Source organism: Sorex fumeus, unplaced genomic scaffold (genome assembly GCF_029834395.1).
Source record: "Sorex fumeus unplaced genomic scaffold, SorFum_2.1 ptg000078l, whole genome shotgun sequence".
Taxonomy (NCBI): domain Eukaryota; kingdom Metazoa; phylum Chordata; class Mammalia; order Eulipotyphla; family Soricidae; genus Sorex; species Sorex fumeus.
The window spans coordinates 3,030,104-3,056,207 of NW_026606135.1; the positions used below are offsets into that span (position 1 = coordinate 3,030,104).

General features: G+C 56.1%; 2 protein-coding genes across 2 annotated transcripts; one reads left to right on the top strand and one right to left on the bottom strand.

Moving 5' to 3' along the window:
* Nucleotides 1–2,798: 2,798 nt before the first annotated feature.
* MMRN2 (multimerin 2) lies at nt 2,799–20,825 on the bottom strand. Its single transcript, XM_056130508.1, has 7 exons — nt 20,647–20,825; nt 12,032–12,160; nt 11,833–11,939; nt 11,667–11,747; nt 10,933–11,091; nt 8,645–10,501; nt 2,799–4,017 (listed from the first exon to the last, which is right to left on the bottom strand). Exons 1-7 carry the CDS (start codon nt 20,808–20,810, stop codon nt 3,644–3,646), a joined length of 2,871 nt encoding a protein of 956 aa, XP_055986483.1. The 5' UTR covers nt 20,811–20,825; the 3' UTR covers nt 2,799–3,643.
* Nucleotides 20,826–21,681: 856 nt separating this feature from the next.
* On the top strand, nt 21,682–26,104 carry SNCG (synuclein gamma). The gene is made up of 5 exons (XM_056130491.1): nt 21,682–21,914; nt 22,783–22,824; nt 23,191–23,318; nt 25,624–25,698; nt 25,945–26,104. The coding sequence occupies exons 1-5, from the start codon at nt 21,794–21,796 to the stop codon at nt 25,963–25,965; spliced, it is 387 nt and encodes a 128-aa protein (XP_055986466.1). The 5' UTR covers nt 21,682–21,793; the 3' UTR covers nt 25,966–26,104.

Consider the following 26,104-nt stretch of genomic DNA (forward strand, 5'->3'; position numbering starts at 1 on the left):
GGTTGAAAAACCTAGGCTCTATCTAAGCATATGTCTGCAATCCCCAAAATTGTTGAAAACATTCCCCCCCCCCCACAAAAAAAAGACTCAAACTTCAAAATTTTTGGCATAAAAAAGCTACTATTGTAGCGGGTATTTAAATCAAACACGAAGCTCTCGTTTTATGATTTGGTTCTTTCCTCATACTTAGCCGGTAGTTCAGGATAGAATCTAACTCTGAAGATGGTCTTCAGCATTCCTTGTCGCTCTTAAGGAGTCTGCCAACGAGAGAGCTCGGCTCACAGATGCTGAGCGTGCTGGAAAGAGACAGGACTTCTGCCTGGTGCCACTGCCAGGAGTAGCCCCTGGGCACCACTGGGTGTGGCTCAAACCTCCCTCCTTCAAAAGTCACATATAGAATTGTGTGATAGAATTGTTTGTACTTTCTTTTTCACTTAAAAAGACAAACATTGGGGCGCGGGAGCAGCCAATGGGCACCACCAGGAGTAATTATTGAGTGCAGAGCCAGGGGTTACCCCTGAGCATCGCTGGTTGTGCCCTGCACCCCCTAACCCCACCCCCCAATTTTTTTTTTTAGGCTTGTTTTTCAGGGCATGCCCATATTCTCTCCTTGAACACAGTATCTTGCCTGTTCGTCTCTGTCTCTCTGTTTGCTTTTTCCACTCTGGAAAAGCCCGTGTTCTCTCTTGAATACGTACTTCCTCTTTTTTCTCTCCCGTGACATCTTTCGAAGTTCAATTCAGTAAAAGCTATCTTGCTTCAAAAGCCAATCTTTTACATTTTTATATTTTTTGTTTTAATCTTGTCAGAAAAGCTGTAAAAATAGCAGAAAGAATGCCTTTCACCCCAAACTGGCTCAGACTTTGCGCTTTCCCACTCTACTTAACTTTCACACCTCCAAAAGTGTTGCCATCCAGGCTAGGGAGGTGGCTCAGTAATAAAGCTGGTGCCTTACATATGTGAGACCTGAGTTCGGTCCCTGGTGAAGCTGGGTGGGGAAGGTCATTTTCAGAGCACGTTCAGGAAGCAGCTTCCGGGATGAGGAGGTCGGAGGAATAGTTTAGGCTGAGCTCAGGCGGAGCTTCTTTTTAAAAAAAAAAAAATTATAGCACCGTGCTTTACAACGTTTTTCATAGTTGCGTTTCAGGCATATAATGTTCTGGTGCTGATCCCACCAACCATGCCAACTTCCTCCACCAGTATTCCCAGGATCCCTCTCCTACCCCCATGCACCCAGCCTGCCATTTTGACAAGCACCTTCTGAAGTTCATTAGTTTAAGTTTGGGTCTGATGATTTCAGTGTTGTTGACTCTGGTTGGGATATTTGGCTCTATCATTCCTTAGCACCATTGATGGAGCTTTTGAAGATAAACCCAGGATTCCAAGAGGAGTGGGATTTGTTTTTTGTTGTTGTTGTTTTGTTTTGTTTTGCTTTGTTTTGTTTTCAGTGTCTGCAAACTAGGCACAGAAGCAGAGAAGGACAAAGATTTCCTAATCAAACCCGACTGATCCCAAAGATGGTTTCAGCCTGGTGTGCCAGATGCCCATGGGCTCTCACCACGTGTTCATGCCATCCTGTCTGCTTTTCCTGCAGACACAGCCTAGTTCTAGAGTAGTGTCTCCTCTTAGACTTGTACGTGATCTTATTACCAGTTTCCACTAAATCCACGAAGGAATTCTATTCTTTCTCCATGGCCAGGGACCACTTGAACCTAACGTCTTGTGGAAAGACAGCCAAGAGCCATGTTTTCTGGGATGGTGGAGAAAAGGACAAAGAAGTGGAAAGAGGGCTGGCGTGATAGAATAGCAGGTAGGGCAACTTGCCTTGCACATGGCCAACCCAGGTTCAATCCCCAGCCACCCATCCACCATATGGTCCCCTGAACACTGCCAGGAGTAATTCTGAGTGCAGAGTCAGGAATAAGCTCTGAGCAGTGCTGGGAGTGGCATAAATTCCCAAAACAAACAAAAGGCAACAAAAATTAAGAGTGGAAGAGAAATTTTGTGTTGGACCACACCCAGCAGTGCACAGGTCTTATTCCTGGCTCTGCGCTCAGGGATCACTCCTGGAGGTTTTCTGGGGGGCCATATGTGTTATCAGGGATTGAACTTGAGTTGGCTAAGCACAAGTCAAGTGCACTCCCCACAGTACTATTGCTCAAACCCCAGAGGCAGGATTCTAAGAAACATTTTACGAGACCGTAGCACCTATTCATAATGTTTCTGAGATAAAAGTGAAATGAGAAATTATTTTGATGGTACCTCTGGATTGACTTCTGTAGGTTTAGTAAGGTGACTTGTGTCTGCATGTGTGGGCTTCCTCCTTCTGTGGTCCTAGCTCTCTGTGATGGGTGCTCAGTGCCAGCCTTCAAGCACTATATCCAGTGCTTGGGGCGCAGGGCATGCAGTATTGGGCATTGTACCCGGACCCTTGTGCAGACAGGCGAGTGTCCCTGACCCCCAAAGCTATCTGCCAGTCCAAACTACTCCTTTATTACATCAGATACATGAATATTAGTGGAAAATAAATTCTGAGGGACACTTATGCAAGTGAATGTCCCCTTGAAAATAATGAGAAGGGCTGGAAACCATGTGAACCCTACTAAGTAGACTGCATACCTGCTTGCTCCAGGATCTGAGTAGGAGAAATTGCATCAGAGTAATACTATTTAGTCCAGTATCAATGTCAATGTCTAGAGTGGAGAAAATTGAGTGTTTCATGTTGAATTAACAAATCCTGAGGCTAGACATGGATTGGAATCATGAGAGTCACTTTATCCCAAGAGGTTCTTTTGGTCCCACATTTTACCACTTTTCCCAAACTTTTTTGCTCTCCATAAGCAAACCAACAGAGATTTGAAGGGCATCGCTTTATTCAAAAATTGACCATTATTGAGGGAGATTTTTTTTTCTTTTACAGTCTTCAGTTCCTTCGTCCCTCAGTTCCCTTCCTGGTTAGAGATGCTAAATAATAATCGTGGTGCTCCTGCAGAAGGCCAAAATGGGAATGGCTATCCCCACGGTGCTTGTGTCTGAGCCTTTACCCTACCCTCACTAGGCAAGGAGAAAAAAAGAAACGGAAGTTAGTAACGGATTGAAACTAAAAAGATAGCTGGTTTTGTTTCTCTTGGTTAGCTCACCCAGAGATTGATTTCTCTATCTCATGAATGAAATCAAAGAGATTGATTTTTTTTCCTATTATTCTGCAGGCCTTGGAGCCTGGTTAGCTCTATTTTAAATATACACCTTCGGGGGGGCGGGGGGAATATGATTTCTGAACCTAAGAGTAGGAAAAAGAGGACGTGGGGGGAAGGTTTTCAGTGCTGTAAGGGAGTTCCATTTGCAGAAGGAGCGAACCTACAGTCTGTGCCACAGCTGAGTGGAGGGCTGAGTCCAGTCCCTGCCGCCTCCAAAGGCTCACAGGTCCCTTAGACCAAATCCCGCCCAGGAGACGCGCTTGGGAACTTCTCATCATCAAGAGTGCTCCAGACCCAGCGTTCTAGAGGAAGGCCACACAGCCGTGCCTACACAGGTGTCCAGGGAGGAGCTTGGCTGCTGGATGGTCATCAGACCAAGCCTACCCGGAGCCCCCCGCCAAGCAAACCGGGCAAGTCCTCACCGGCTCACAGAGCTATCCCAGCACTCAGGTCTGGAACATCAGAAAGCCCCCAAAGGCAGTGCTCGAAGGGTTTTTCTTTACGATGGATCCCCGGGTGAGCTCGAACCACACTCTCTCTCCCTTCTGCAGCTCCGCCAGAGCAAAGGTCGTCACCGTGTTGCCCCCCAGGCTGTGAACAGGGGTCCGGTGGTGACCTCCGAATACCAGCTGCCCAGCGCCTGGCCCGGCGCCAAATTCAAGGCTCACTGCAAACAGGTAGACCCCGCGCTCGGGAGCTTGGAAGTAGCCGGTGTCAGGAAAGTAGCCGCTGCCGATGTTGAGGTAAGTGGTGTTGAACTTCACCGTCTCTAGAGCAGTTGTTCCCTTCGAAAAACTGGAGTAGAAGGCCACAGGGGAGCCTGGAACACAGGAGGAAAGGGTCAGTGACCAGTCCCTCCCACCCTCAGCTGGGATCTTAAACCTGAGACCTGTCTTCACCTTCTAAACTTTAGAAATAGGTCGCTATTTTTAGGTGGCCCAGAAATTCCCAGCAGCGGTTCCTCTTGGACTGGGAGGGAACCGGCCAAGGCTCAGTATCTCACTAGTTGTGAGAAGGAAGATACCGTCTCTGCTTCTGCTAACGTGCATTTCAGCCAAGCACTTCCCTGTGCGATCCCTTTGCCTTCCCCCATTCTGGACAAGAGGACAATGCTTGGGTGGGGTGGGGTGGGGGGTCTCCTGCACCTGGTGGTGTCTGGGGGATCAAACCTGGGCCTCCTGCAAGCAAAAATGTCTCCAGCCCCTTAAGAACTCTCTCTGACCCAGTACCTGTTTGATGTTATTTGTTTTTTTCCCCTTAAATTTTTATTAGTGAAACACCATGAGGTACAGTTGTAGACTTACAAATTTTTGTGCTTGGGTTTCAGTTATATAAAGATCGAATACCCACCCCTCCACCAGTGCTCATTCTCCACCACCACTGATCCCAGTATCCCTCCCACCCCCCCATCCCCGGGGATCATAAAGTAACAAAATAGGAGACTAACACCCAAGAATAGCCAAGATAAGTACCAGGAGGATTACTCCATGGCTTTGAAGCCAGCCGCACAAGCTAGGGGATAGGGCAGCTCAGATAGAGAAGGGAGCACCAAATAAAGGGTGTTGGGAGGTTCCTCTTAGGATGGGAGTTGCTGTTATTGTTTAAAGTCCTGTTTGAGTTCTTCACATTCTGGGAATGGTTGGTGAGCTATCAAGTGAAAACTTGCTGTAGCCATGAGTGAGGAATGTGGGTGCTTTGCCTGTGGGATGTGGGATACTCAAGGGGCAAGTGGCAGATTGGGACTGAACTCTGAGTCTCCCGTCCCCTGTGGGAATCTTCAAACACACAAGAGAAAAAGATGTCAAGGGGGCAGAGAGACAGCACAGTGAATAATGCACTTGCCCTGCACGCGGCCAACCTGGATTCAACCCCCTCCCCCCCCAACACCACATATGGTCCCCTGAGCCCTGCCAGGAGTGATCCCTGAGCACCGAGCTATAAGTAAGTCCTGAGCACAGCCAGTTGTGGCCCACCTCAAGCCCCCAACAGAAGAAAAGAGATGACAAAGTGGGAGCCATCCTTGGAAGCCCTGATTTTGGGTATACTTTGCCCTGGAGGGGGCACAGGAGTCAGCTTTCGGAGGGTAAGGATGGCAAGACACTCAGAGGGGCTCCCTGGCCCTACAGTGCCAGTGGCGAGGGCACTTGCCTGGTAAGGAAGGAGCCCCAGAAGCTCAGGCAGGGGAGGGAAACGTGACACAAAGGGCTGAGTCCCACTGGGATCCCAGCCATGACCTGACGCTCAGCTTGACGCTGTCAACGCTCCTGTCCCTCCTCTGCTCTCCTTGAGACCAACCTCCCTGTTTCTCCCGGAATGAAAACAAGGGACAGTTCGCATCACATTGATGATTTAGGATCCGGAACTGAAGCCCCAGCTCTTTGGCTCACAGTCCAGTAGTAGTCTTGAGCATGATTCAAAGTTTGCTTTCCCCGAGTTCTGGAAGATTTTCTGGGAATTAAAAGAGAATAGCTTTCCTGTTTATGTAAGATGGGATCACAGGAAAGGCCCGGCGCTGGCTCTGCAGTTCCCCCAACATCCAGGAGGTGGCGGGCTTCTCCAGCTGACGGAGCCCCTGTCTAGAGCGCCCTCTGCTGGCAACTCATTTCCTCTCTGGGTCTCCACGGCTGGCTTAGAATTGGGCTTTATGGTGGCGACTTTCACACACCCCACCCACCCCCTCTGCTCCTCAGAAGTTGGGAAGGTCAGATTTGATCACAAGCTTACTGAGGGGTTCCCCAAGGGCTACAAATTCAATAAGGAAAGTATCTTTTTTCAGGGGAGGGAGGTTGGAGGAAACCAGGCCACACCCAGTGGTGCTCAGGGCTTTCTTCTGGCGCTGTGCTCAGGGGTCTTACGAGGGTGCTGGGGTGAAGGTGCCGGGATGAGGGTGCTGGGGATCAACCAGGCCCAGCCAGGTGCAAATCAAGGGCCTTAATCTCAATTCTATCTCTCTGGCTCTAAAGGGACCTACCCACCCCCTTTTTATTTCTTCCCCCTTTCTTTTTTCTTCTTTTCTCTCTTTTATTTATTTATTTCTAAAATTTTGGGCCACATCCAGCTGTTTGCAGAGCTTACTCCTGACTCTGCACTCAGGAATCACTCTTGGTGGGCTTGGGGACCATATGGGGTGCTTGGATCAAACCCAGGTCATCCGCATAAAAGGCAAGAACCCTACCTTCTGTACTCTCTCTCCAGCCCCAAGGGAACTTTTAAAAAATAATATATTGCAGAGATAAACAAGTACCAAAGCCATCAGGCAAATTCTGAAAGTGGGCATTCCTAGCACCACTCACAAGAGGGGAGAAGGTGATCGTTCCTGCAGAAGCAGACAAGGCGGCAGCCCCCAAAATGCTGGCGAAACAGGAAAAACATTGACAAGTTTCTATTTTTAAAACTACGCTGGGAAAGTTTACTTCTCAGTCTCCATAACATCCTTGACAGGTCTGGATTCTCCTATTTAGAGAACGATGCTGAGATAAGTGAGTGGTGGTGCTCTGTCATGACATCTGGGGTCACAATAGAAGGTCACCCGAGCAAAGTCTAGAACTTCTGCCAGGCAATAGCCCGGGTGACTCCCAAGGGAAACAGCCCAGGGGCTGGCTCGAGCGTAGCCCCGAGTGTGGGTAGGGAGGTGGTCATGGCCCCGAGGGCAGCCTCTCTGGCAGGAAACTCATTTGAGGTGTAGGGCCTGGCGGGTCTCCCTCCCGGGGACCCCCCCCACAGGACGGGGATGGAAGGTTGGCTGCTCCTCACTGCAGCCTGAACTTTACTGGGACCCTGGGCCTATAGGGACAACCACTGTGGGTTTGCACAGGGAAGGGTCAGCACTCTACAGATAGCAGGGTTGGGGTGTAGGGTCCTCTGTACCTTTCCAGTGACAATACAACAATGCTGGGATGCTTCATTGTGGCAAGGACACTGCTGAGAGGACACTGAGCCTGGAGACGGATCAACTGCTCTGTGGAACGAGCAGCCTTCAGGCCCTGCATTCAGCCCCTACACACACACACACACACACACACACATACACACACACACACACGCACGCACATGCACACACACACACAAACACATGCACATACACTACACACACATACACACATACACAAACACGCACACACGCACATACACTGGTCTACACAGGAGAAAGCTGGTTAAGGACATCTGGGGGTGAAGCGAGAAAGAGCAGTGACAGAGGAATGTGAGGTGGAGCGTGGAAGGGAGGCATTGCCTCTCCTTGTGCCTCTGTGGCAGCCACCCATGCATGACTGCACACATGAAGGGAAGGGGCCAGCTCCTGGGCACTGCACTGGCCATTGTTCATGATTGTTCATGACTGGGTTTCAGTCACACAATGTTCCAACGCCCACGCCTTCGCCAGCGCACGTTTCCCACCAATGTCTCCAGTTTCCTTCCACCCTGACTGTTCCCACCCCAACTGCCTCTAAGGCAGGTACTTTTCTTCTCTCTCTCTCTCTCTCTCTCTCTCTCTCTCTCTCTCTCTCTCTTCCTCTCTCTCTCTCTCTCTCCTTTTGGACATTATGGCTTGCAATACAGATTCTGAAAGGCCATCACGTATATCCCTTACCTACATTCAACATTTATTTCTCATCCATAGTGATCATTCCCAACTATTACTGTCACACCGGTCCGTTCTCTATTCTAACTGCCCTCTGCCCCCCTCCCCCATACTTGTGGGAAGCTTCCAACCACTGACCATTCCTTAACCCCTGTACTCTCTCCTGGCCTGTTTTCCCTGGCCTTGGATATTTTATAGCAAACAAATGAATGCAGTCATTCTAAGACTTCTACCACTCTATACTGCAGGTTGCAGGTAGGGTTAAGAGGCAACCGGCCAGGAATGGAAGGTGGGTCAAAGGCAAGCCCCAGCCCATCCATCTGGGTAGGAGTTTTTGTTCTGCTTTTTTTTTTTTTTTTTGCTTTTTGAGTTATACCCAGTGATGCTCAGGGGTTGCCCCTGGCTCTGCACTCAGGAATCACTCCTGGCAGTACTTGGAGGACCATATGGGATGCCCGGGATTGTGCAAGGCAAACACCCCCGCCACTGTGCTATCATTTGGCCCCTGTTCTGCTTTTTAAGGTTGGGTTAAAAGATGAAAGAAAGAAAGGAAGGAAGGAAGGAAGGAAGGAAGGAAGGAAGGAAGAAAGAAAGAAAGAAAGAAAGAAAGAAAGAAAGAGAGAGAGAGATTGGGGCCACACCTGACTGTGATCAAGGCTTACTCTTGGCTCTGTGCTCAGGGCAACATATGTGGTGCTGGAGACTGAACCAGGGTTCGATGTGTGCAAGGCAAGGGCCTTAATCCCTGTACTCTCTCCGCCCCCTGAGTCGTCTTCACCGAGGATTTTCCTGATGTCCGTAACCAGACCCCGTGTCTGTGTGCAGAGCTGCTTGCACTAGTCCCCTGCTAGGCGCGCCCAGAACTCACCTGCCGCCCGGAGCTTTGCTCCCAGCGTGTCCAGCACGGGCCGGAGGCCCTGCTCGTCCGCCCAAGGGTCGGCTTCTCTCCTGTCCCTCCTCCTGGGAGCTTCCAAGCCTTTCTTCTGCTTCTTCCCTTTCCTGTTCAGCATGGCCTGCAGTTTCCCCAGGTCCAGGCTGACATTGGCGTCCAGAAGCCCTTGGAAGTTACCAAAGAGGCTGCGGAACAGCATCTGGTGCTGCTCCCAACCGCGCTCGGCGGTGGACAGAGCCTGGCGGAGCCCCTCGAGGGAGCTGTTGGTGGCGGCGGCGCCGGCGGCCTCGCAGCACAGGCCCACGCGCTTCACGTCGGTGCTCAGACGCTGCAGCTCCTGCGCCAGCCCCGCCAGGTCCGTCCCGCTGGCCTCCTCGGGCGACGCGTCGTGGCTGGGCTCCAGGTGCGCCGTGGGCAGCAGGGGCCGCGCCCTGCCCACCCCGTCCCCCGCAGCCTGCTCCTCCAGGGCCGTCACCCGCGCCGCCAGCACGTCCCAGCCGATCGCCTGCTCTTGCAGCCCGCTGGCCGCTTCCTGCAGGCCCACGCGGATCTGCTCGTAGCCCAGCGGCAGCGGGCCGGGCGCCTCGTCGTTCATCGCCTCCATCACCTCCTCCCCGAAGAGCGCGGCCAGCACGGCCTCGTGGCGCAGCGCGTCGTCCAGCAGGGCCGCGAAGGAGCTGTGCAGCAGGCCGATCTCCCGGCGCACGGCGCCCTCGGTGGCCTGCAGCGCGCTCACCTCGCGGCCCAGCGCCTGCAGCTCGCTCCGGAGCCGCGCCAGGTCGACCTGCGCGCGCGAGCTGTCGTCCCGCTGCGCGTCCACGGCCAGCGACAGGGCGTCCAGGGCGCCGCGCAGGGCCCGCAGCGAGGAGCCGTCCTGCGGGCGCCGCGCGCCCTGGTGCACGCGGGTCTCCTCCTCCTCCTCCTCCTCCTCCTCCTCCTCCTCCTCCTCCTCCTCCTCCAGGGCCCGTGGGGTGTCCCTGGGGATGCCTTCGGCGTCCAAGTCGAGCTTCTGGCAGTTGCAGCCCTTCACGTACTTGATGAGGTCCGTGTGGCCGCCCTGCACCTGCTGCAGGGTGAGGTTGAGCTCCAGGATCTGGCGCTCCAGCTCCGCCTTGTTCTCCTCCAGGATCAGGGACTTCTCCATGAGGATGATGCGCAGCTCGCGCAGCGCCGTGTGGTTCACCTGCAGCTCCTCCACCAGCCGCTCCACCCTGCTGATCTGATCGAACGTCTCGTCCGACTCGTTGTACAGCTCCTTGATCTCGTCCCGGTGCTGGGCCAGGGTGGCTGCCATGTCCGCCAGCGTGACGCGCAGCTCCTGTTCCCTCTGACCGGTGGCCACCAGCAGCGCCGAGAGGTTCCTCTGCAGCTGGCCCAGCCTGGCTTGCAGGCTCTCGGGTTCCGGCCGGGCCCCCGCTGCCGCCGCCGCCGCCAGCAGCAAACTGCCCTCGGACTCCTGGGCCTTTAGGAGCTTCTTGAACTTGGCGTCCACGTCGTTCTCCACCTCCGAGAGGGACATCTGCACGGAAAGGTGCTGAGCGTGCAGCCGGTCCTCCACGTCCTCCTGCAGCTGGTCCATCTTCTGGGCCGTCTCCTGGATCTTGGTCTCGAATTTGGCACCCAGCTCCTGAAGGTCAGCCTTGGCCACGGTGCCCGCCTGAAGCTGCCCGAGGGCCTGCTGGTGGGCGTCCAGCTCGCGGGACACGTTTCGGACGGCCTCGGAGAGGCTGTGCAGGCTCTGGTTGAAACTTCTCCACAGGGGCCCGAAGTGCTGGCGCAGGAAGGAGTCCACGTGCAGTAGCAGCGCTTGCTCCAGGGGTCTCTCGGGAAGCCCTGCAATGACAGGCGTTTTTTACCCCATCCCCTGGGGGGTGGGGGACTGGCGGGACTCTTAGGAACCCCTGCAATGATAGACTTTTTGGGGGGTAGGGGTGACACCCAGCGATGCACAGGGGTTACTCCTGGCTCATGCACTTAGGAATTACCCCTGGTGGTGCTTGGGGGACCATATGGGATGCTGGGAATTGAACCCGGGTCAGCCGCATGCAAGGCAAACGCCCTACGCGCTGTACTATTACTCGAACCCCAATGATGGATGTTTTGATCCCATTCTTGGGGGGGGAGAGAACCTCTGAAATGATGGGTGTCTTTACGTCGCTCTCTGGGGAGTGTGGGGGACTTGGGGGGTTGGGCCTTTCCTGTCTCCCCTCCCACTTATCCCTTTGGCTGTGGCTAGGCTTTTCCTCACCTGGCCTGTCACTCACCAAAGGCCGTCTGGTTGGCTTCAGTCTGGTTGATCTCTGTCACCACAGCTGTGAGGTTGTCCGCCAGGGCCTCCCACGCGGCAGGGGGGAAGTCATCCTCCTGGTCCAAGTCATTCTGCACATCTCCCGGGGCAGTGCTCCACCATGGGGCCTGGCGCTCTGCAGACACATGGCAGGTGAGTGGGGACTGCCGCTCCTTAGGTTTGAGGGGGTGCAGGGAAGGGGTGGGGACTGAGAGCAGGGAGGGGGTGCTACGAAGGACCCACCCCAGGACAAACTCAGGGCTAGCGAGAGCCAGGCCCGCCTGCTCAACCTCTGTCACGTGCACCTGGCCTTCTTGGCCTCCCTTGCTGGAAGACAGTTAATTCACCCGGTGAGGAAGAGAATCACTTTTCAGGCCTTGGGCCCAGCCCTGGAAGAGTCCTCAGTAGCATCCCCATGTGGAGTCAGGCTCGGGGGCTGCTTTCAGGCCATGGGAGCTTGTGAGGGGCCAAGGAAGATGTCAGATAATGGGGTACCAGGTAATGGGGTGCGCCTTCTGATCCAGCAGGCAGATGGTAGATGTGCTGTTGACCTGGCCTCCTCGCTGGGGGCAGAGAGCAGCACAGGGCCACCGGAGGGCCTTTGCTGATGCCGAGGGTCGGAGATGACCTGAACTGGTACTGGCCTTCTGATGTGGGGGCTCTTTCAACCTGCCCGTTCCCCTCCCTGGACCTCTCGGGAATGCACTGTACCGGGTTCAAAGCTGACAGGCCTGTCCCAAGGCTCCTGCAAGTCATCACCTGGATCGGCGGGCTCAGGGGTTGCCATGGGATCTGTGGAGAGGAGCAGCGGACAGTGACCCCAGAGGGCAGAGGGGCTGCAGGACCGTGGGGTCAGGGGTCAGGCCAGGAGCCCTACCGTGGAGCTGGCAGTCAGGACCGGCAAAGCCTGGGCAGCACCGCCAGGCCACGGAGGCCAGGACCTTCTGCTTGACCTGGTACACTGGCTTCTGGGCCACTCGGTACCTGGGGGAACAGAACCAGCTCAGCGTCCCCTCCCCCCAGGGAAGCCAACAAGGGTCCAGCCCAGGCCCGGCCCACCCCCCTTCCCCACTCACATGACTTTGACCTTCTGGCAGTCTGGTGCCCCCTGTGGGCACGGTTGCTGTGAGTGGACGAAGAATTTCTCCGTTTTGCAAGCGGCCACAAAGGTCACCAGCCTGGACATCTGGTAGGGACACAAGTTACTGGAAAGGAAAAAGAGACAGAGGAGAGTGTTGCTGAGCCATGAGCCAGGATGTGGGGCTCGAGTGTGGGCTCCTGACTGCCTTCCCGCCCCACCCAGAGGTTGGTGGGGATTCTGGAATCTTCTACGGAGCAAGTGGTTCTGCATCATCCATCCCTCAGTGCCAAGCTCCAGAGACACCACCCGCCCATCCGCATCCAGGAAGCCCCTTCCCGAGGCCAGCACGCGAATCCATGAAAGCCTCAAAGACCACATAGAACATTCACTCTCGGAGTCCAAAAGGGTTCTCGATATCCTCTCGGACTAGAGAGGGGCTGGGAGTCCTGGGTCCGAATCCTTCACACTTTGTGACCCAGGTAACCTTGAACAAATACAGGTAACCTTGAAAAGTACTTGGGGAGTGTCTGTCTCGGCATCTGGTGGGTGAGACTGTAATAGTGTCCTCAGTGGGGACTGAGGGAGGGTCTCGCCCCTCCCCACATGTGTCTAACGAACCTACTGCACCACACCAGAGAGAGTCTTGGCGGGCACAGGGCATTTGCTCGCCAGCTGTTCCTCAGGGTGGTCATCAGAAAGAGGCTTTCCAACGGGCTAGGGGGCTCATGGACTGAGCGGATCCTCTCTGGGAGAGGCCATTTCATGTCCTCCAGGGACAGGACCCCCTTCTGTGTTGTCCCCCTGTGCAGGAGCAGGTCAGGAGCGGGGATGTTCATGGCTCAGAGTCCTACTGGCAGGTCTGATGGGCTGTCACGGGCTGGACGGGCTGTCCCCTGCCTGTTGGCCCCAGAAGTGACCCCCATGGCCCAGGTCAACTCAGCATCTCCTGGGTGCCAGGAACGAGGCTTAAGCTCTACTGTGCCCTGCATCTGTATGGAGGTGCAACCCTTCCCTGCCATCAAGGGAAGAGGGGGCCACACCTGAGAAGATCAACAGAAATTGTGATCACCAGGGACACGATTGAGAGGAAGCACCAGGCACTGTGACAGAGGCCCGTGACCATGAAGTGGGGTCAGGGGAGGGGCTGCATTGAGGCCATGGAGCTACAGAGAAGCCAGATACTGGGGGTCTGGAAAAGAAGCCAGGAACTGGACTGTGTCCAGAGACCCAGGGACTTAAGCAGGGAAGGGACATAAAAGAGTCTGGGTTCTAGGGGCTAGAGTGATAGCACAGCGGGTAGGGTGCTCGCCTTGCACATGGCCGACCCGGGTTCGATTCCCAGCATCCCATATGGTCCCCTGAGCACCACCAGGAGTGATTCCTGAGTGTAAAGCCAGGAGGAACCCCGGAGTATTGCTGGGTGTGACCCAAAAAGAAAAAAAAATAAATGAGACTGAGTTCTAGTCCGTCAGAACTGGGATTTTACTCTCTAAAGCTGATCTGTTTCTCTGGGGGGTGGGGGTACACTCTTCAGTGCTCAGGGTTTACTCCTGGATCTGTGCTCAGGGATCACTCTCAGAAGTGTGGGGGAACATCTATGGTGTCAGGGATCGAACCCAGACTGGTCACGTGCAAGGCAAGCACCTTACCCCTTGTACTATGCTCCAGCCCCCCAGTAACCCATTGTTTTTTTCATGTCCCAACTCGTGTCCTTGTATGAATGAAAATATTCTAAATGACAGTGTGGAAGAATGACAGAAGTGTGTTCATGTGTGTGTACATTGTGTTTCATGCGTGTGCATGAATGCATGTTGGGGTCTGGGTGAGGCATGGGAATGAGAGACAATTCATAGGTCATGTCACTCCCCGAGCAACTACAATATAAGCATGTTCTTTCAAGATAATTATGTTATTTCAAGTCAGTGCCAGAAGAATCACCTGAATATGTAATATGTCATTACCTTTGGGGGCCAGACAGGCCTGAGATTTCTGATGATCTCACATCTCATTGAAGGTTTGACTCTAATCCAGGGGGTCAGCAAAATTTTCTGTAGAGGGCCAGAGAGTAAATCTTCCCCATGGAGTTCACTCCTTAATATATGTGATCCTATGCACAGTGTAAATAAGGGGACAATGGAGATCAAAGCAATTGTCGGCCCTGTCTCAGCACCTCTCTTGACTGGACAGGTTACAGGTCCACGAAGCTGGCCCTGATTTGGGTTCTCCAGGACATGCAGACTTTGTCAGATCTGCTCAAATCTGATGCTGTGCTTGTTTGGGGTTTGGGGACCCACCCAGGGTGCTAGGGGACCATGCTGTGCCAGGGATCAAATCTGGGACTCCTGCGTTCAAAGCAAAAGCCATCTTTCTTTTGTTTTATTTTTCAGGGTCATGCCTGTGGTGCTCAGGGGCTCCTTCTGGCAATATGCTCAGGAAAATGCTTCCATCTGTGCTTGAGGGAACGTAGGATGCCAGGAATTGACTCTGAACCTCCAGCATGCAACTGCATTCAACTCATTGAGCTCTCTGGTCATAGTGCTGTAAATATATATATATATGTATATATATATATATATAGCACAGCGGGTAGGGTGTTCGCCTTACACACGGCCAACATGGCCGACCTGAGTTCGATTCCTCCGCCCCTCTCGGAGAGCCCGGCAAGCTACCGAGAGTATTCGATATGCCAGACACAGTAACAACAAAGTCTCCAATGGAGACGTTACTGGGCCCGCTCGAGCAAATCGACGATCAATGGGAGGGCCTTTACCTTTTACCTTTATATATATATTATATAATTGTCACTATCACTATCCTCCCATTGTCCATCGATTTGCTCGATCGTGCCCGGTAACGTCTCCATTGTAACAATTGTTAACGTGTTTGGCATATCGAATACACCACGGAGAGCTTGCCAGACATTACCGTGCGGGCCAGATACTCTCGGTAGCTTGCCGGGCTCCAAGAGGGGCAGAGGAATTGAACTCGGGTCGGCCATTTTGGCCGCTTGGAAGGCAAACGCCCCACCCGCTTTGCTATCGCTCCAGCCCATACATACAACATGTATATCAATTGATATATGTTATATATACTATATATGGAGAGTGATCTCAGCATGTCTGTGGCTGGGTTCCCGGAGGTCTTCAGCTGCTGGGGCTCTGCTCAGGGTGGAGAGGGGAACTAGCATGTCCACCCTGAGCAGAGCATGGCAGCTGAAGACCTCCGGGACCCAGCCACAGCCGTGTTGAGCCCACTCTCCACATGCTAGGATGAACCTCACACATGAAGGAACTGGCAGAGGAACCCAGATGTGCGGGACCCAGGGCTGAGATCTCCAAGGCTGCTCGGTTTGGGACTGGGCCTCCTCCACTCAGCTCCCCCACCTTCCAGTAGCTAGCCAGTTACAGCCACCAACTGCCGTGTAACCCCATCAACAGCCAAGATCCAGAGACTATAAAACCAAGCTCCCGGAAGCATGCAGCCGCATTTGTGGTTGTGCGACTTCTTATTGTCTAATTCTCGCTTTCAGAGAACCCGGCAGGCTACCAAGAGTATCCTGCCCACATATATGCCTGACTGGGAACCCCTGTAAAGGTGATTAGAGGCTGCCCAAAAAAGCCTCCATCCCTCTCCGAGAGCCTGGCAAGCTACCGAGAGTATCCCGCCCACATGGCAGAGCCTGGCAAGCTACCCGGGGCGTATTCAATATGCCAAAAACAGTAACAATAATGGTCCTCATTCCCCTGACCCTGAAGGACCCCCAATATGCCATTGGGCTACACTAGCATGTGACAGGGACTAATGGAGACGTTACTGGCACTCACTCGAATAAACTGATGAACAATGTGATAGTGATAGTGATTATATATATATATATATATATATATATATATATATATTTCAATGAGGGCGACTGTGTTCCAATAAAACTTTATTTGTGAAAGCAGGTGGGGGCCAGATTTGGACCACTGAGTATAGTTTTCTGAGCCCCATCTAGAAGTGTGCATGGAGGAGAAATTATAATTATAAATTATAGAAATGAAAGAAAAAGGTAAAGGTAAAGGTAAAGGCCCTCCCGTTGATCATCGATTTGCTCGAGCGGGCCCAGTAACGTCTCCATTGGAGACTTTGTTGTTACTGTGTCTGGCATGTCGAATGCTCTCGGTAGCTTGCCGGGCTCTCCGAGAGGGGCGGAGGAATCGAACTCGGGTCGGCCATGTTGGCCGCTTGTAAGGCGAACGCCCTACCCGCTGTGCTATCGCTCCAGCCTCCAGTATAGATATTTTGTATGGCACCTACAAATGAGAAATTTCTTATTAACTACCAAGACTGACTCAAAAGCAATGAAAATCATGGGACATGGCACAGGCTTTGCAAATCCCTAAGTGAGAATACTTCAGGAAGGGGCTCACATGTCTCTAAAGAATCGTTGTTAGGGGGCTGGAGTGATAGCACAGCGGGTAGGGCATTTGCCTTGCACACGGCCGACCTGGGTTCGATTCCCAGCATCCCATACGGTGCCCTGAGCACTGCCAGGAGTGATTCCTGAGTGCAAAGCCAGGAGTAACCCCTGAGCATCGCCAGGTGTGACCCAAAAAGCAAAAAAAAAAAAAAAGAAAAGAATCTTTGTTAGGGGACAGAGCGTTAGTACAGTGGGTAGGGCCTTTGCCTTGCCTGCAGCCAAGACTAGTATAAGTGTGCGGCAGAGCCCTGGGACCGTGGTGAGCCGACGCCCGCACAAAAGCCACGGCCCCCACAGGAGCATAGCAGTTCCCAGTGGGTGGCAGTAGGGGTGTATGTGCAGATCCACCCCACCCCACCCCGCTCCATTATTTGGTGGCTTCTGGAGATATTTACGGTTGTCATGCCTCTGTGTTGCAGGTTGGCTGTGCTGCTAGCATCTAGTGGGTGGTTATGGACACTGCTCAATGCCCTACAACGCACTGGACAGCTGACACCCCCACAACCAGGAATTAGCCCAGCCCAAACGCCAACAGCGCTGAGGCTGAGAAAACCAAGTGTCATTGTTAACCAAGTTTGTTCCTCGCACGCGCATCTGAGCCACTGCAGAGCAGACTGGAGGCCTGTGTCCCGGGCATGCCAAGTTCGGTCCAGCGTGCCAGGGAGTGACTGGAACTTTCCACGGCAAACTCCCGGAACTGAAAAAGGCGCTGCCCACCCTTCCTGCTTAGGAACTTTCTCTCCTGACCTGCCGGAACCTCAGGCTCCAGCAGCCACTGTTCTCCCCAAACCATTGCCCCCCCAGCCCACCCCCACCACTCCAGGCAGCCCCATCCCCTTGGCACGCTCTGAGCTGCTGGCCTGGAAATCCTGGGAACATTCCTGACCTTTGCTTTGGTTTCCTCCTGCTCTTGGCAGTGTCTTGCCAGCCCTCTGGGCCTGAGCCCCCAGCCCAGCTCACTGAAGTGTGTCATTGTTCTCTCTGCCGCCTACTCCCAGGCCTGTTCCTCTGCCCCTGCCCGAGGGAGAGGCACTCTGGGTGCTGCCTGCCTGTCCCAGTGGTCTGCTGAGGGGCAGGGACCAGCCTGGGCATGCGTTCGGGGGTCCTCCAGCTTGACTTGGGCTGCTCTAAACATCTGACACAGTCCGTCATAGAGGAGGGGAGTCAGTCAGAGCTTCTAAGCCAGGGCTCTCCTCCTCCCTGGACTAGGGGTGACCTTGAGCCAAGTCCCTCCCCCGGTCCTGGAAGGTGGTAGAAGAGATTCTCGCCCCATCCTCCCTGGGGGCTCAGGGAGGCGGCCTTGTGGAAAGCAGACGAACCTTTAACAGGGAAAGGCTATTAGCCGAAGGCTTCTGAATTATGAACGAACTGGAGCCTTTGCCCCCTTGGGATGCTTAATTGCCTCTTAGCCAAGCAGCCGGCAGGACTGCTGGTCTTCCTGGGAGGGAGACGCCTCTTAGTGGCCCTGTGTCCGGGCCCCTGCATGGGCCGTGAGTGTGAGCACTACCAAGAGAGTCCTGTCTCTTGGCCAGCAGGGGAAGCCCGCGAAGCCCAGAATACCCAGGTTCCCTGGATACTCTCGTAGGTCCTTCCTGGTTCCACCCAGGGTCCCGTGCTGTGGAGAGCAGGAACTGGGGTGGGAGGTGCCAGCTGTGGAGCCCCAGTTCTGCGGGTCCCCCAGTCTCTGTCCTCCCCAGCCTGAGGTTCCAGCAGGTCAGAATTGGTAACAGAAGCCTGAGAGCTGCAGCCTGGCTGTCCCTGGCCCTGACCCCTCGCTTGTTGCTACGTGAGGCTTCAGGTGGCCTCCCACCCCGCTGGGCCACCTGACGAATGGAAAGCACAGCAGCAACCCAAGGGACTGTCCCAGTGAGGCAGGACCGAGGCAGACTGCTGGGGCCCAGCTCCCCGCTGCAGGCCCGGGAGCCACAGCCGTGTCTGAGACCCACCTCCCAAACAGCTTCCCCCCCTGGCCCTAGCCGAGCCGGGGTCCCCAGGGAAGGAGGCAGCTAGCTGGGGGCCTCCCCCTGCCACCCCCACTCGGGACCTGGTGTGCAGGCACCAGCCGTCAAGCTCTTCTTGCCAAGGGGCTGAGCCCAGGCCTGCCCTGTGGGGGGCTCTACCATCAGGTGCGCAGGACAAATGCGGGGCGAGAGGCTGGAGGTCCCCCGCCCCATCCCGGGACGAGCCTTAGAGTGTTGGCTTGTGGTGGGGGCGCCTGCTTGGACCCCCTCCTCTTCCCCGGGTGCAGGGGCACTGGACAGCATTTCCGTCTCTCCACAGGAAACAATCAGCCCAAGGAAGCAGTGCGGCTCTTCCTTCCTTTCTCACCAGCCCCTCCGGGGCCCTCGGCAACCCGAGCCAGCCGGTGTGGACTGCGGCTTCCGGGTCAGTGGGCAGGACGCCCTAAAACTGGCTGGGACCTGTCTGGATGTTCCTGGGCCAGTGTCCTCATGAGCAGATAGGCACACAGCCATGCACACACTGGGCACTGCGAGAATGGCTGAGTGATCGCAGGCAGTGCCTCGCCGCCTCTGGGTGACCCTCCCTGGGGAAGGGGGACCAGGCCCTCCTCCCTGCAACCAAAGGAATGGGATGAGGAGCTCCTCCTTCCCATCCGAGTACCCCTCACCCTGCTCGCCAAAGGAGAAGGGAGGCAGCGCCCACGTGGATCTGTGGCACAAGTGGCTTTGAGGAGGGAAGGTTCAGTTCTTGATCCTGAAATCAGAGCTGAGTGCCCGGGAGTCCCACCAAGTCACCTCAGTCTCACAGATCTGGACAAGACAGGGGTGGAGGGAGGAAATAAGGTCTCCCCAACTCCCTCTCCTCCAGCCCACTAATCATCACTTACTAGCTCCTCTGTCACAGAGAGTTCATGTGCATGCACCACACACACACACACACACACACACACACACACACACACACACACACACACACACACTCATCTCTAAATGTTGTGGCTGAGGGCACTGTCCCATTCAGCCCGGTACTTTCTGCCAGTTTGGCAACGAATCTGGCAGCTAGATGAGCCCCTTGATGATGAGTGGCCACCCCACATCCTCTGAATCTATACACTGATAGACAGGAACCAGGGGACTGAGGGGGGGTGGGGGACATGCATGTGGTAGCATGTTATGTCTGTGTGTCTGAGCATGTATCTTTGCGTGTCCATGTGTGCATGCATGTCTGTGTCTACGCATGTATCTCTGAGTGTGTATGTGTGTGTGTGTTAGACAGAGAGAGAGAGAGAGAGAGAGAGAGAGAGAGAGAGAGAGAGAGGAGAAGCGCTTGGTTTCCAGCTGCTTCTGAGTGCTCCAGGGAACAGCCCTCAGCCCTGAGGTCACACCCAGATGCTGGTTCCAGTTCTCCTAGGCTGTGTGCACCGGGCGGGCTGCTAAGGCTTCTGTCCTCTGCAACCAGGGCTGTTGGGAAGGTTCACAGAGGTGCCCACTAAGTGGCACCTACTATTCTAACAGCGGACTCCCTGTGGAGAGAGCCTCGGCCCAGCACCTTACCTGCAGGAGGGTCCGAGCCGCTGCAGGCCCGTTCCGCCCCTTCCAGGGGTACATGCAGCTTCCTTGCTGTCCCAGAGGCAGAGTCCAGCACTCCCTCTGCTCACTGAGCAGTCCTGGGGACCAGGCTGAGGAGCCAGGCAAGTCCCCCCCCCCCCCCAAACACACAAACACACTCCTGGAAATCAAGTGCCCAGGGCATCTGTTATCTAGTTCTGCCTCAGGCTGAGTCAGCTGGAGGAGTGGGGGCTGGGGGTTTCAGCTGTGAGAACTGACTTCTTTGAAAGCCGCTGCCTCACCAGCTGGGAACACCAGAGTCTCAGCCCCACACTGCCCCATGCTGGGCAGGGAATGATAAGAAGGCTCTCATTCAGTCTCGGCTCCAGGCCCCTTATTGACCATGGATCAGATGGGAAATTCCTTCTGGTCCTTATGTTGGCCTTGGGGTGCCCAACCTGCTGGCAGAGGTAGCCCCTTGAGGGGGAGTCTAGTACCTAGCACCATGCTCAGCTCCATGGTTGGCCAGTAGATATGTAGACCCATTCCACAGATGGGTCACTGAGGCCAGAACTGGTCTGACTGCGCTGGGACTCAAGCCTGTACCGTGACCACCCCCAAGACCCAGGCCTTCCTTACCGTCTGACGGGGTCCCCGCTGTCCTCAGCCTCTGCCCTCCAGACCTCAGGGGACAGTGGGGGGCTGAGTGACTCAGAGAAGTGGGTACTGGGGTCCTGGGCCCAGGTCCCCAGCAGCCCCCAGCCTGGGAAGGCCCCGAGACCGAGCAACAGCGTCAGGATCATCTTGGAGGTCCAGGAGGTCTCAGCTTCGGCGAGTGACTCCAGAAACTGCCCGTGACGTGGTCGCCAAGTGCAGCCCCAGAAGGAAAAGAAAGCACAGGACAACAAAGAGAGGAAGTGGCCTGGGCGGGCCCCCCGGTGAGTCTTGTCCGGCCCCCTGGCCCCCCTATCGGGCCCCTGCAGAGGCAGCCAACACTGCAGGCCAGTTCCTGTGCCTGAGAGAACTCGGGTCAGGGACACCGGGTTCGAGGACCACGGGGCGGGGGTGTCCCACCAAACACGTCCCCAAGGGAGCTGCTCCCTGCGTGTGGAACCCATCGTGGAGGCAGGGCTGCAGGCGGGCGGCTGGAGGCTCAGCAGGGGAGAAGCGTTCCCGGCTCAGTGTGCAGCGGGCGCCGGCCTGGGGAAGGCCTTTTGGTGCCCCTGACCAGCTCCTCCTCCTCTGACCCCGCCGGAGGGCGTCCAGCAGCCAGGCAGCCCTGGCCGGAGGAGGCTGGTCACACTTGTGCCTGAGCAGCCTGGGTGGCCCTGCAGTGGCCCAGGCCTCTCTCTGGGGAGCCCTTTGTGTCCCCAATGTGATCACTCACGGCAGCTGAGTCCAGCCTGGGCGGGTGGGCGGGGCAGGCCTGAATGAGGGACAGTGATGGATAAGGATGTGTCCAGTCCCTGCTGGCCCCCTCCTGGCCGTGCAGGGGGTAGGAGGGAAGGGTTGAGCAGGGGGTTAGGGGTGCAGGGGCCATGCACCCCGCTGCCCCCCACCCCAGGGAGTGGGAAGTGGAGAGAAGAGGGCCCCGCCCCGTCCCTCCCTCCCTCCCCACCCCCACACAGGCCTCCCCGCTCCCATGGGCCAGCCACCGCATCATCAATATTTCATTGGCGTCAGTAAGAGGCAGCAGCAGGGACGGCGGCTGCGGCAGCTCTCAGGCCAGCGCCAGCCAAGCTCACCGGCCAGTCGGAAGGTCCAGGCTCCCGCCCCTGCCACCACCATGGACGTCTTCAAGAAGGGCTTCTCCATCGCCAAGGAGGGTGTGGTGGGAGCCGTGGAGAAGACGAAGCAAGGGGTGACTGAAGCGGCCGAGAAGACCAAGGAGGGCGTCCTGTATGTGGGTGAGTCGGGGCGTGGCGGGGCAGCAGGGTGGGGCTGGTGGTGGCCGAGCCGGGGTGGGGGTGGGGGTGGGGGTAGAGTTGCTTTGGGTCTGACTACCCCCCGGCTGGTTCCGGGGAGGCATCTGAGCCATGAGGGTGTGGCGTTGAGTTAGGGTCTCAGACCCTGAAGCAATCCCCCCTCGCTCCCGCTTGCATTAGTGTCTATTTCAGCACCCCCAGGGCTCCAGAGGTCGCAGATGGGACCACAATAGGATATCCAGCCGTCACACACACCTGTTTGGACACAAACATGCACAAAATTGCACCCTAGCGGGATATTTTTTCTTGGAGGATGACCACAAAGGTGGAGGCTGGGACCCCCAAGAATGGAGCCCAGTGCTTGGTGCCCCCAACTCTATAGCAGTCAGACACCAGGCTACAGCTGCACCCCCCCCCCCCCGCCCCTTGACCAGGGGGTAGGGGTGGGGCTAGAGAAATGAGATGGAGACTCTGTTTGTCTAGCCACGATCCCTCAGAGGTCCTGGGGGACGGGGTTCGGCTGCTGACTCAGCTGTCCTGGTTCCAGTCCTGCTTCTGTGTCCGGGGTCCTAGACACACCTGAGGACCATCTGTGCTCCACCTCAATCTGGCTCTATCATCCACACCCCTCACATCCCCCGTCCCCCCCTCCCAATCCTTTCCTGTTGACTTCCCATCCATCCCCTTCCTCCAGACACAGCAGGAAGTGGCCTGTGAAAGAACAGCCGGACCCCAGACGCCATCCTTATTCCCTACCTACGCTTGTCCAACATTGTGTGGTGTCTGCCCTGCCTGGCCCTCCAAACACTAGGAGGAGTGGGTCTGGGCTGATCCATCATTTCCTTCCTAGGAGCCAAGACCAAGGAAGGTGTTGTGCAGAGTGTGACTTCAGGTGAGGGGGCCAAGGCCCCGGTTGCAGAGGGGGGAGGGGGGAAGGGCCGCTGGTCCTTCAGCGCCTCTGCATGATGGTATTGAAGGCCCCAAACCCAGGGCCCTTCTTAACCTCTTTATCTTACAACCCATACCCCAACATCGCCATGGGTGCAGATTCCCCCACAACCTGAGATGCGCCCAGGGTGACCCCTCCCGTCAGCTCCGGGACTCAGAAAGGGGGCGATCCCAGGTGTTCCCTAGAGCCAGAATTTTGGGTGCCCTGGAAAAGGGGACAGCATGGCCGGACTTGAGCAGACCAGCTCTGAGGGGGCGGGGATGAATGACCCTGGGGGGGACCAGGGCCAGCGAGCGTTTTCCCCCGCAGTGGCAGAAAAGACCAAGGAGCAGGCCAACGCCGTGAGTGAGGCCGTGGTCACCAGCGTCAACACCGTGGCCAACAAGACGGTGGAGGAGGCGGAGAACATCGTGGTCACTGCTGGGGTGGTGCAGAAGGTGAGACCCGGTGGCCAGCTTGACTCTCAGACCGGCCCCAGCGCAGCCCGCGGTGGACGCGCCTTACCCCGCCCCGCTGGCAGGTGGCCCCGTGGTCTGCGCGTGGTCTGCGCTGGGTGTGCTTGGGGATTGCACGCATGGGTTACTGCATGGAACCTCCTCTCCTCTCCTGGGACCAGGCGCGGCCTGAGGCCCAAAGCCACGCCCTCCTGATGATGCTCAGCGTTTAGGAGAGATGCTCCATTTACAAGCCAAAGCCGGGTCCCCGGGACCCCCTCTGTAGTGATGGGCAGCCTCCCCTACAGCGCAGGCCAGAGCTGCCAAGTCATCATCCCGCAGCATCCCAGCGTCAGGCCTCCCTCCAGGGGCATGGTGGGCTTCCAGCAACCGCCCAGCAGAAGCGGGGAAACAGCGCCCCCTGGTGACAGAAAAGCAAAGTGGGCTCCGACCCCACCCACTGCCTCGCCTTTGTGTGTGTGTGTGTGTGTGTGTGTGTGTGTGTGTGTGTGTGTGTGCGCGCGCGCGCGCGTGTCCATCAGCACCAAGCAACAGAGGCCTGCCAGGAGGGCCCAGCTGTCTGGGGTTGCTGCCCCCGTCCTCACTGCAGAGAAGACTCTGCCGGCGGCATTTTACATTTATTGACTTATTGACTCATTTAATCTTTTTTGTTCTGTTTTGTTTGGGGGCCACACCCAGAAATGCCTCCGGGCTTCTTCCACCTCCTTGCTGGAGCTCGCTGCCAGGGGACCATGCAGTGCTGGAGGATCAAACCCAGGCCACCCGCACGCAGTGTGTGCTCAGCCCTTGAAACTAGTTTCCCGGCCCTTAATCATTTAATTGGCACAAAAATCCCATGAGACGAGGCTTGGAAACCAAGCCCAGAGAAGCTAAGTAGGGTAAGGTGCCCCGGGTCTCGTGGCCAGTCCACATGAGTCGCAGCCTGGCTTCCTGGGAACTGCAACCCCACTGGCAGGGAATGAGGAGCTCTGGCACCCAGCACTGGGTGTCCCTGCCCCAGAGTGGGTGGGTGGAAGGGTAGGGACCTCACCTGTCCCTGGTTCTGGGGCCAGGCTCCCGAGGTATGGCACAGGGTCCCAGGGTGGAGCGTCAGGAGGCTGTTGGCCCCTCTTCTGTAAAGCAGAAGTGCTGGGAGCACCCATAGCGGGCCTTGGATGGCCCCAGGAAGCAGTTGTATGACACAGTTCAGCTCCCCACAAATGGAGGGGACTAGATTGCCATCACTAGTGATCCTGGTCAGGAGCTTCCAGGCCTGTCCCTCCCTTACTCCTCCATGCGGCCCAGGGCGGGGCCCCGCTGTCCTCATCGCTCTGCTCTGACTTTGGGGCATGGCAGCTCAGCCCTTGGAGTCACCCCAGACTCCAGGATGGGGGTTGGCCAGGGTGCCGCTGGGAAACGGGTTTAAAGCAGCAACCACCCACTGCTGATACGGTTCAGTGACCTCCTAGGCCACCAAGGGGCAGATGACTCTGTGGTCCGTGGAAGTGACAGGACCCTCCCGAGTAGGCTGAGATGGGGATCCAGGTGGACTGGGGATCACTCAGTTCAACCTCTCCCACTGGCCGTCATGAGCCCACCTGCAGGGAGGCTCTCAGGTTAGGCTGGACAGGGAGGGTAGAAGGAGATGGGGAATGGGAGAGGGTGGTCCCAACCCTGCTGCCCCCCATCCCCATTAGACCAGCCTGGGCTCAGCCCATCCCAGAGTCAGGGCAAAGGCGAGGAGGAGGCACTGGGTGAGGGCACAGCCTGGACAAGCTCATGAGCTGCATATTTGAGCTGCATGTAAGGTGACCGAGGTAACTAGGGCCTCGCTGGCCTTAGCTCCCCAGGGAACAGGGCTCACGTGATTCTCTTTCTAGGGCCATTTTGAAGCTCGGCAGGAAAACTATAGTTCTCATTTGTGTGGTTCATGTGTGTGTGTGTGGTGCTGGGAATCCAACCCAGGGTCTGATCATGCAAGGCAAATGCTCTACCACTGTAGGCACTTCCTGGAGTCATGGCATCTGCATGTGTGGTGGACTGGGCTCCAGTTATCTGGAACCCCCCAGAAGCTCTTGGTGTCATCAGACCATGGCAACTGCAACTGTGTGCCCTTAGCGAGGCTCTGAGACACAGGTATCAGGACAGCCCCTGTGTCACCCTGACCCCCAGCCCCCCACTTACAGCAAGCTGATGAGGGGCCTCGCTCATCTCAGAGGCTGGGGACAATAAGGACCACAAAACCTGCCCTACCGCCCCACATCCTCGCCCCCCCCCCCCCCAACCACACACTTTTGCTTTTCTTCAGGAGGACCTGGAACAGGCTGCCCCGGCGGCTCAGGAGGAAAAGGAAGTCGATGTGGAAGAGGAAGCGGTTGAAGAGGTAGGAGCTGGGCTCCCGGGGTCTGTGGGGGTCTCGCGCCAGCCTCCCTACATAGAGGGTTTTGAGGACAACTCTTCCCTCACAGACTCACTGCCTCCCTTTGGGGGTCCCAGAGCCCTTGAGGGAGCCCCTGAATCTCTGTCAATCCCTGAGTAGAGGCTTCCTCATGGATCACCCCATCCACAACCCCAGTTCCCACCCTACTCAGGGTGGCCACTGCGGGCTGACAGTCACTCTCTCTCCCAGGCCAAGAGTGGGGGAGACTAGAAGACGCCTGTCAGCTGTGGAGGCGCCAAGGAACACCCCTGTGCCGCACCTCATCCTCTCCTGGCCCTGGAGTCATCCTGCGCCTCCTACCCCCCTCCCTCACCACGGGTCTCCCCCCTCCCCTGCCACGGGTCTCCCC

Bases quoted from the DNA above. Each gene is read 5' to 3' on its own strand.
- MMRN2 (XM_056130508.1), bottom strand. From the start codon at position 20,810: ATGATCCTGACGCTGTTGCTCGGTCTCGGGGCCTTCCCAGGCTGGGGG. The intron at 11,092-11,666 runs GTACAGTGCATT...ATGTGTCTGCAG, and splicing joins GCCTGTCAGCTTTGAACCCG to AGCGCCAGGCCCCATGGTGG. The intron at 4,018-8,644 runs GTGAGTTCTGGG...CCTGTGTTCCAG, and splicing joins AGCAAAGCTCCGGGCGGCAG to GCTCCCCTGTGGCCTTCTAC.
- SNCG (XM_056130491.1), top strand. From the start codon at position 21,794: ATGGACGTCTTCAAGAAGGGCTTCTCCATCGCCAAGGAGGGTGTGGTG. The intron at 21,915-22,782 runs GTGAGTCGGGGC...TTTCCTTCCTAG, and splicing joins GGAGGGCGTCCTGTATGTGG to GAGCCAAGACCAAGGAAGGT. The intron at 23,319-25,623 runs GTGAGACCCGGT...GCTTTTCTTCAG, and splicing joins CTGCTGGGGTGGTGCAGAAG to GAGGACCTGGAACAGGCTGC.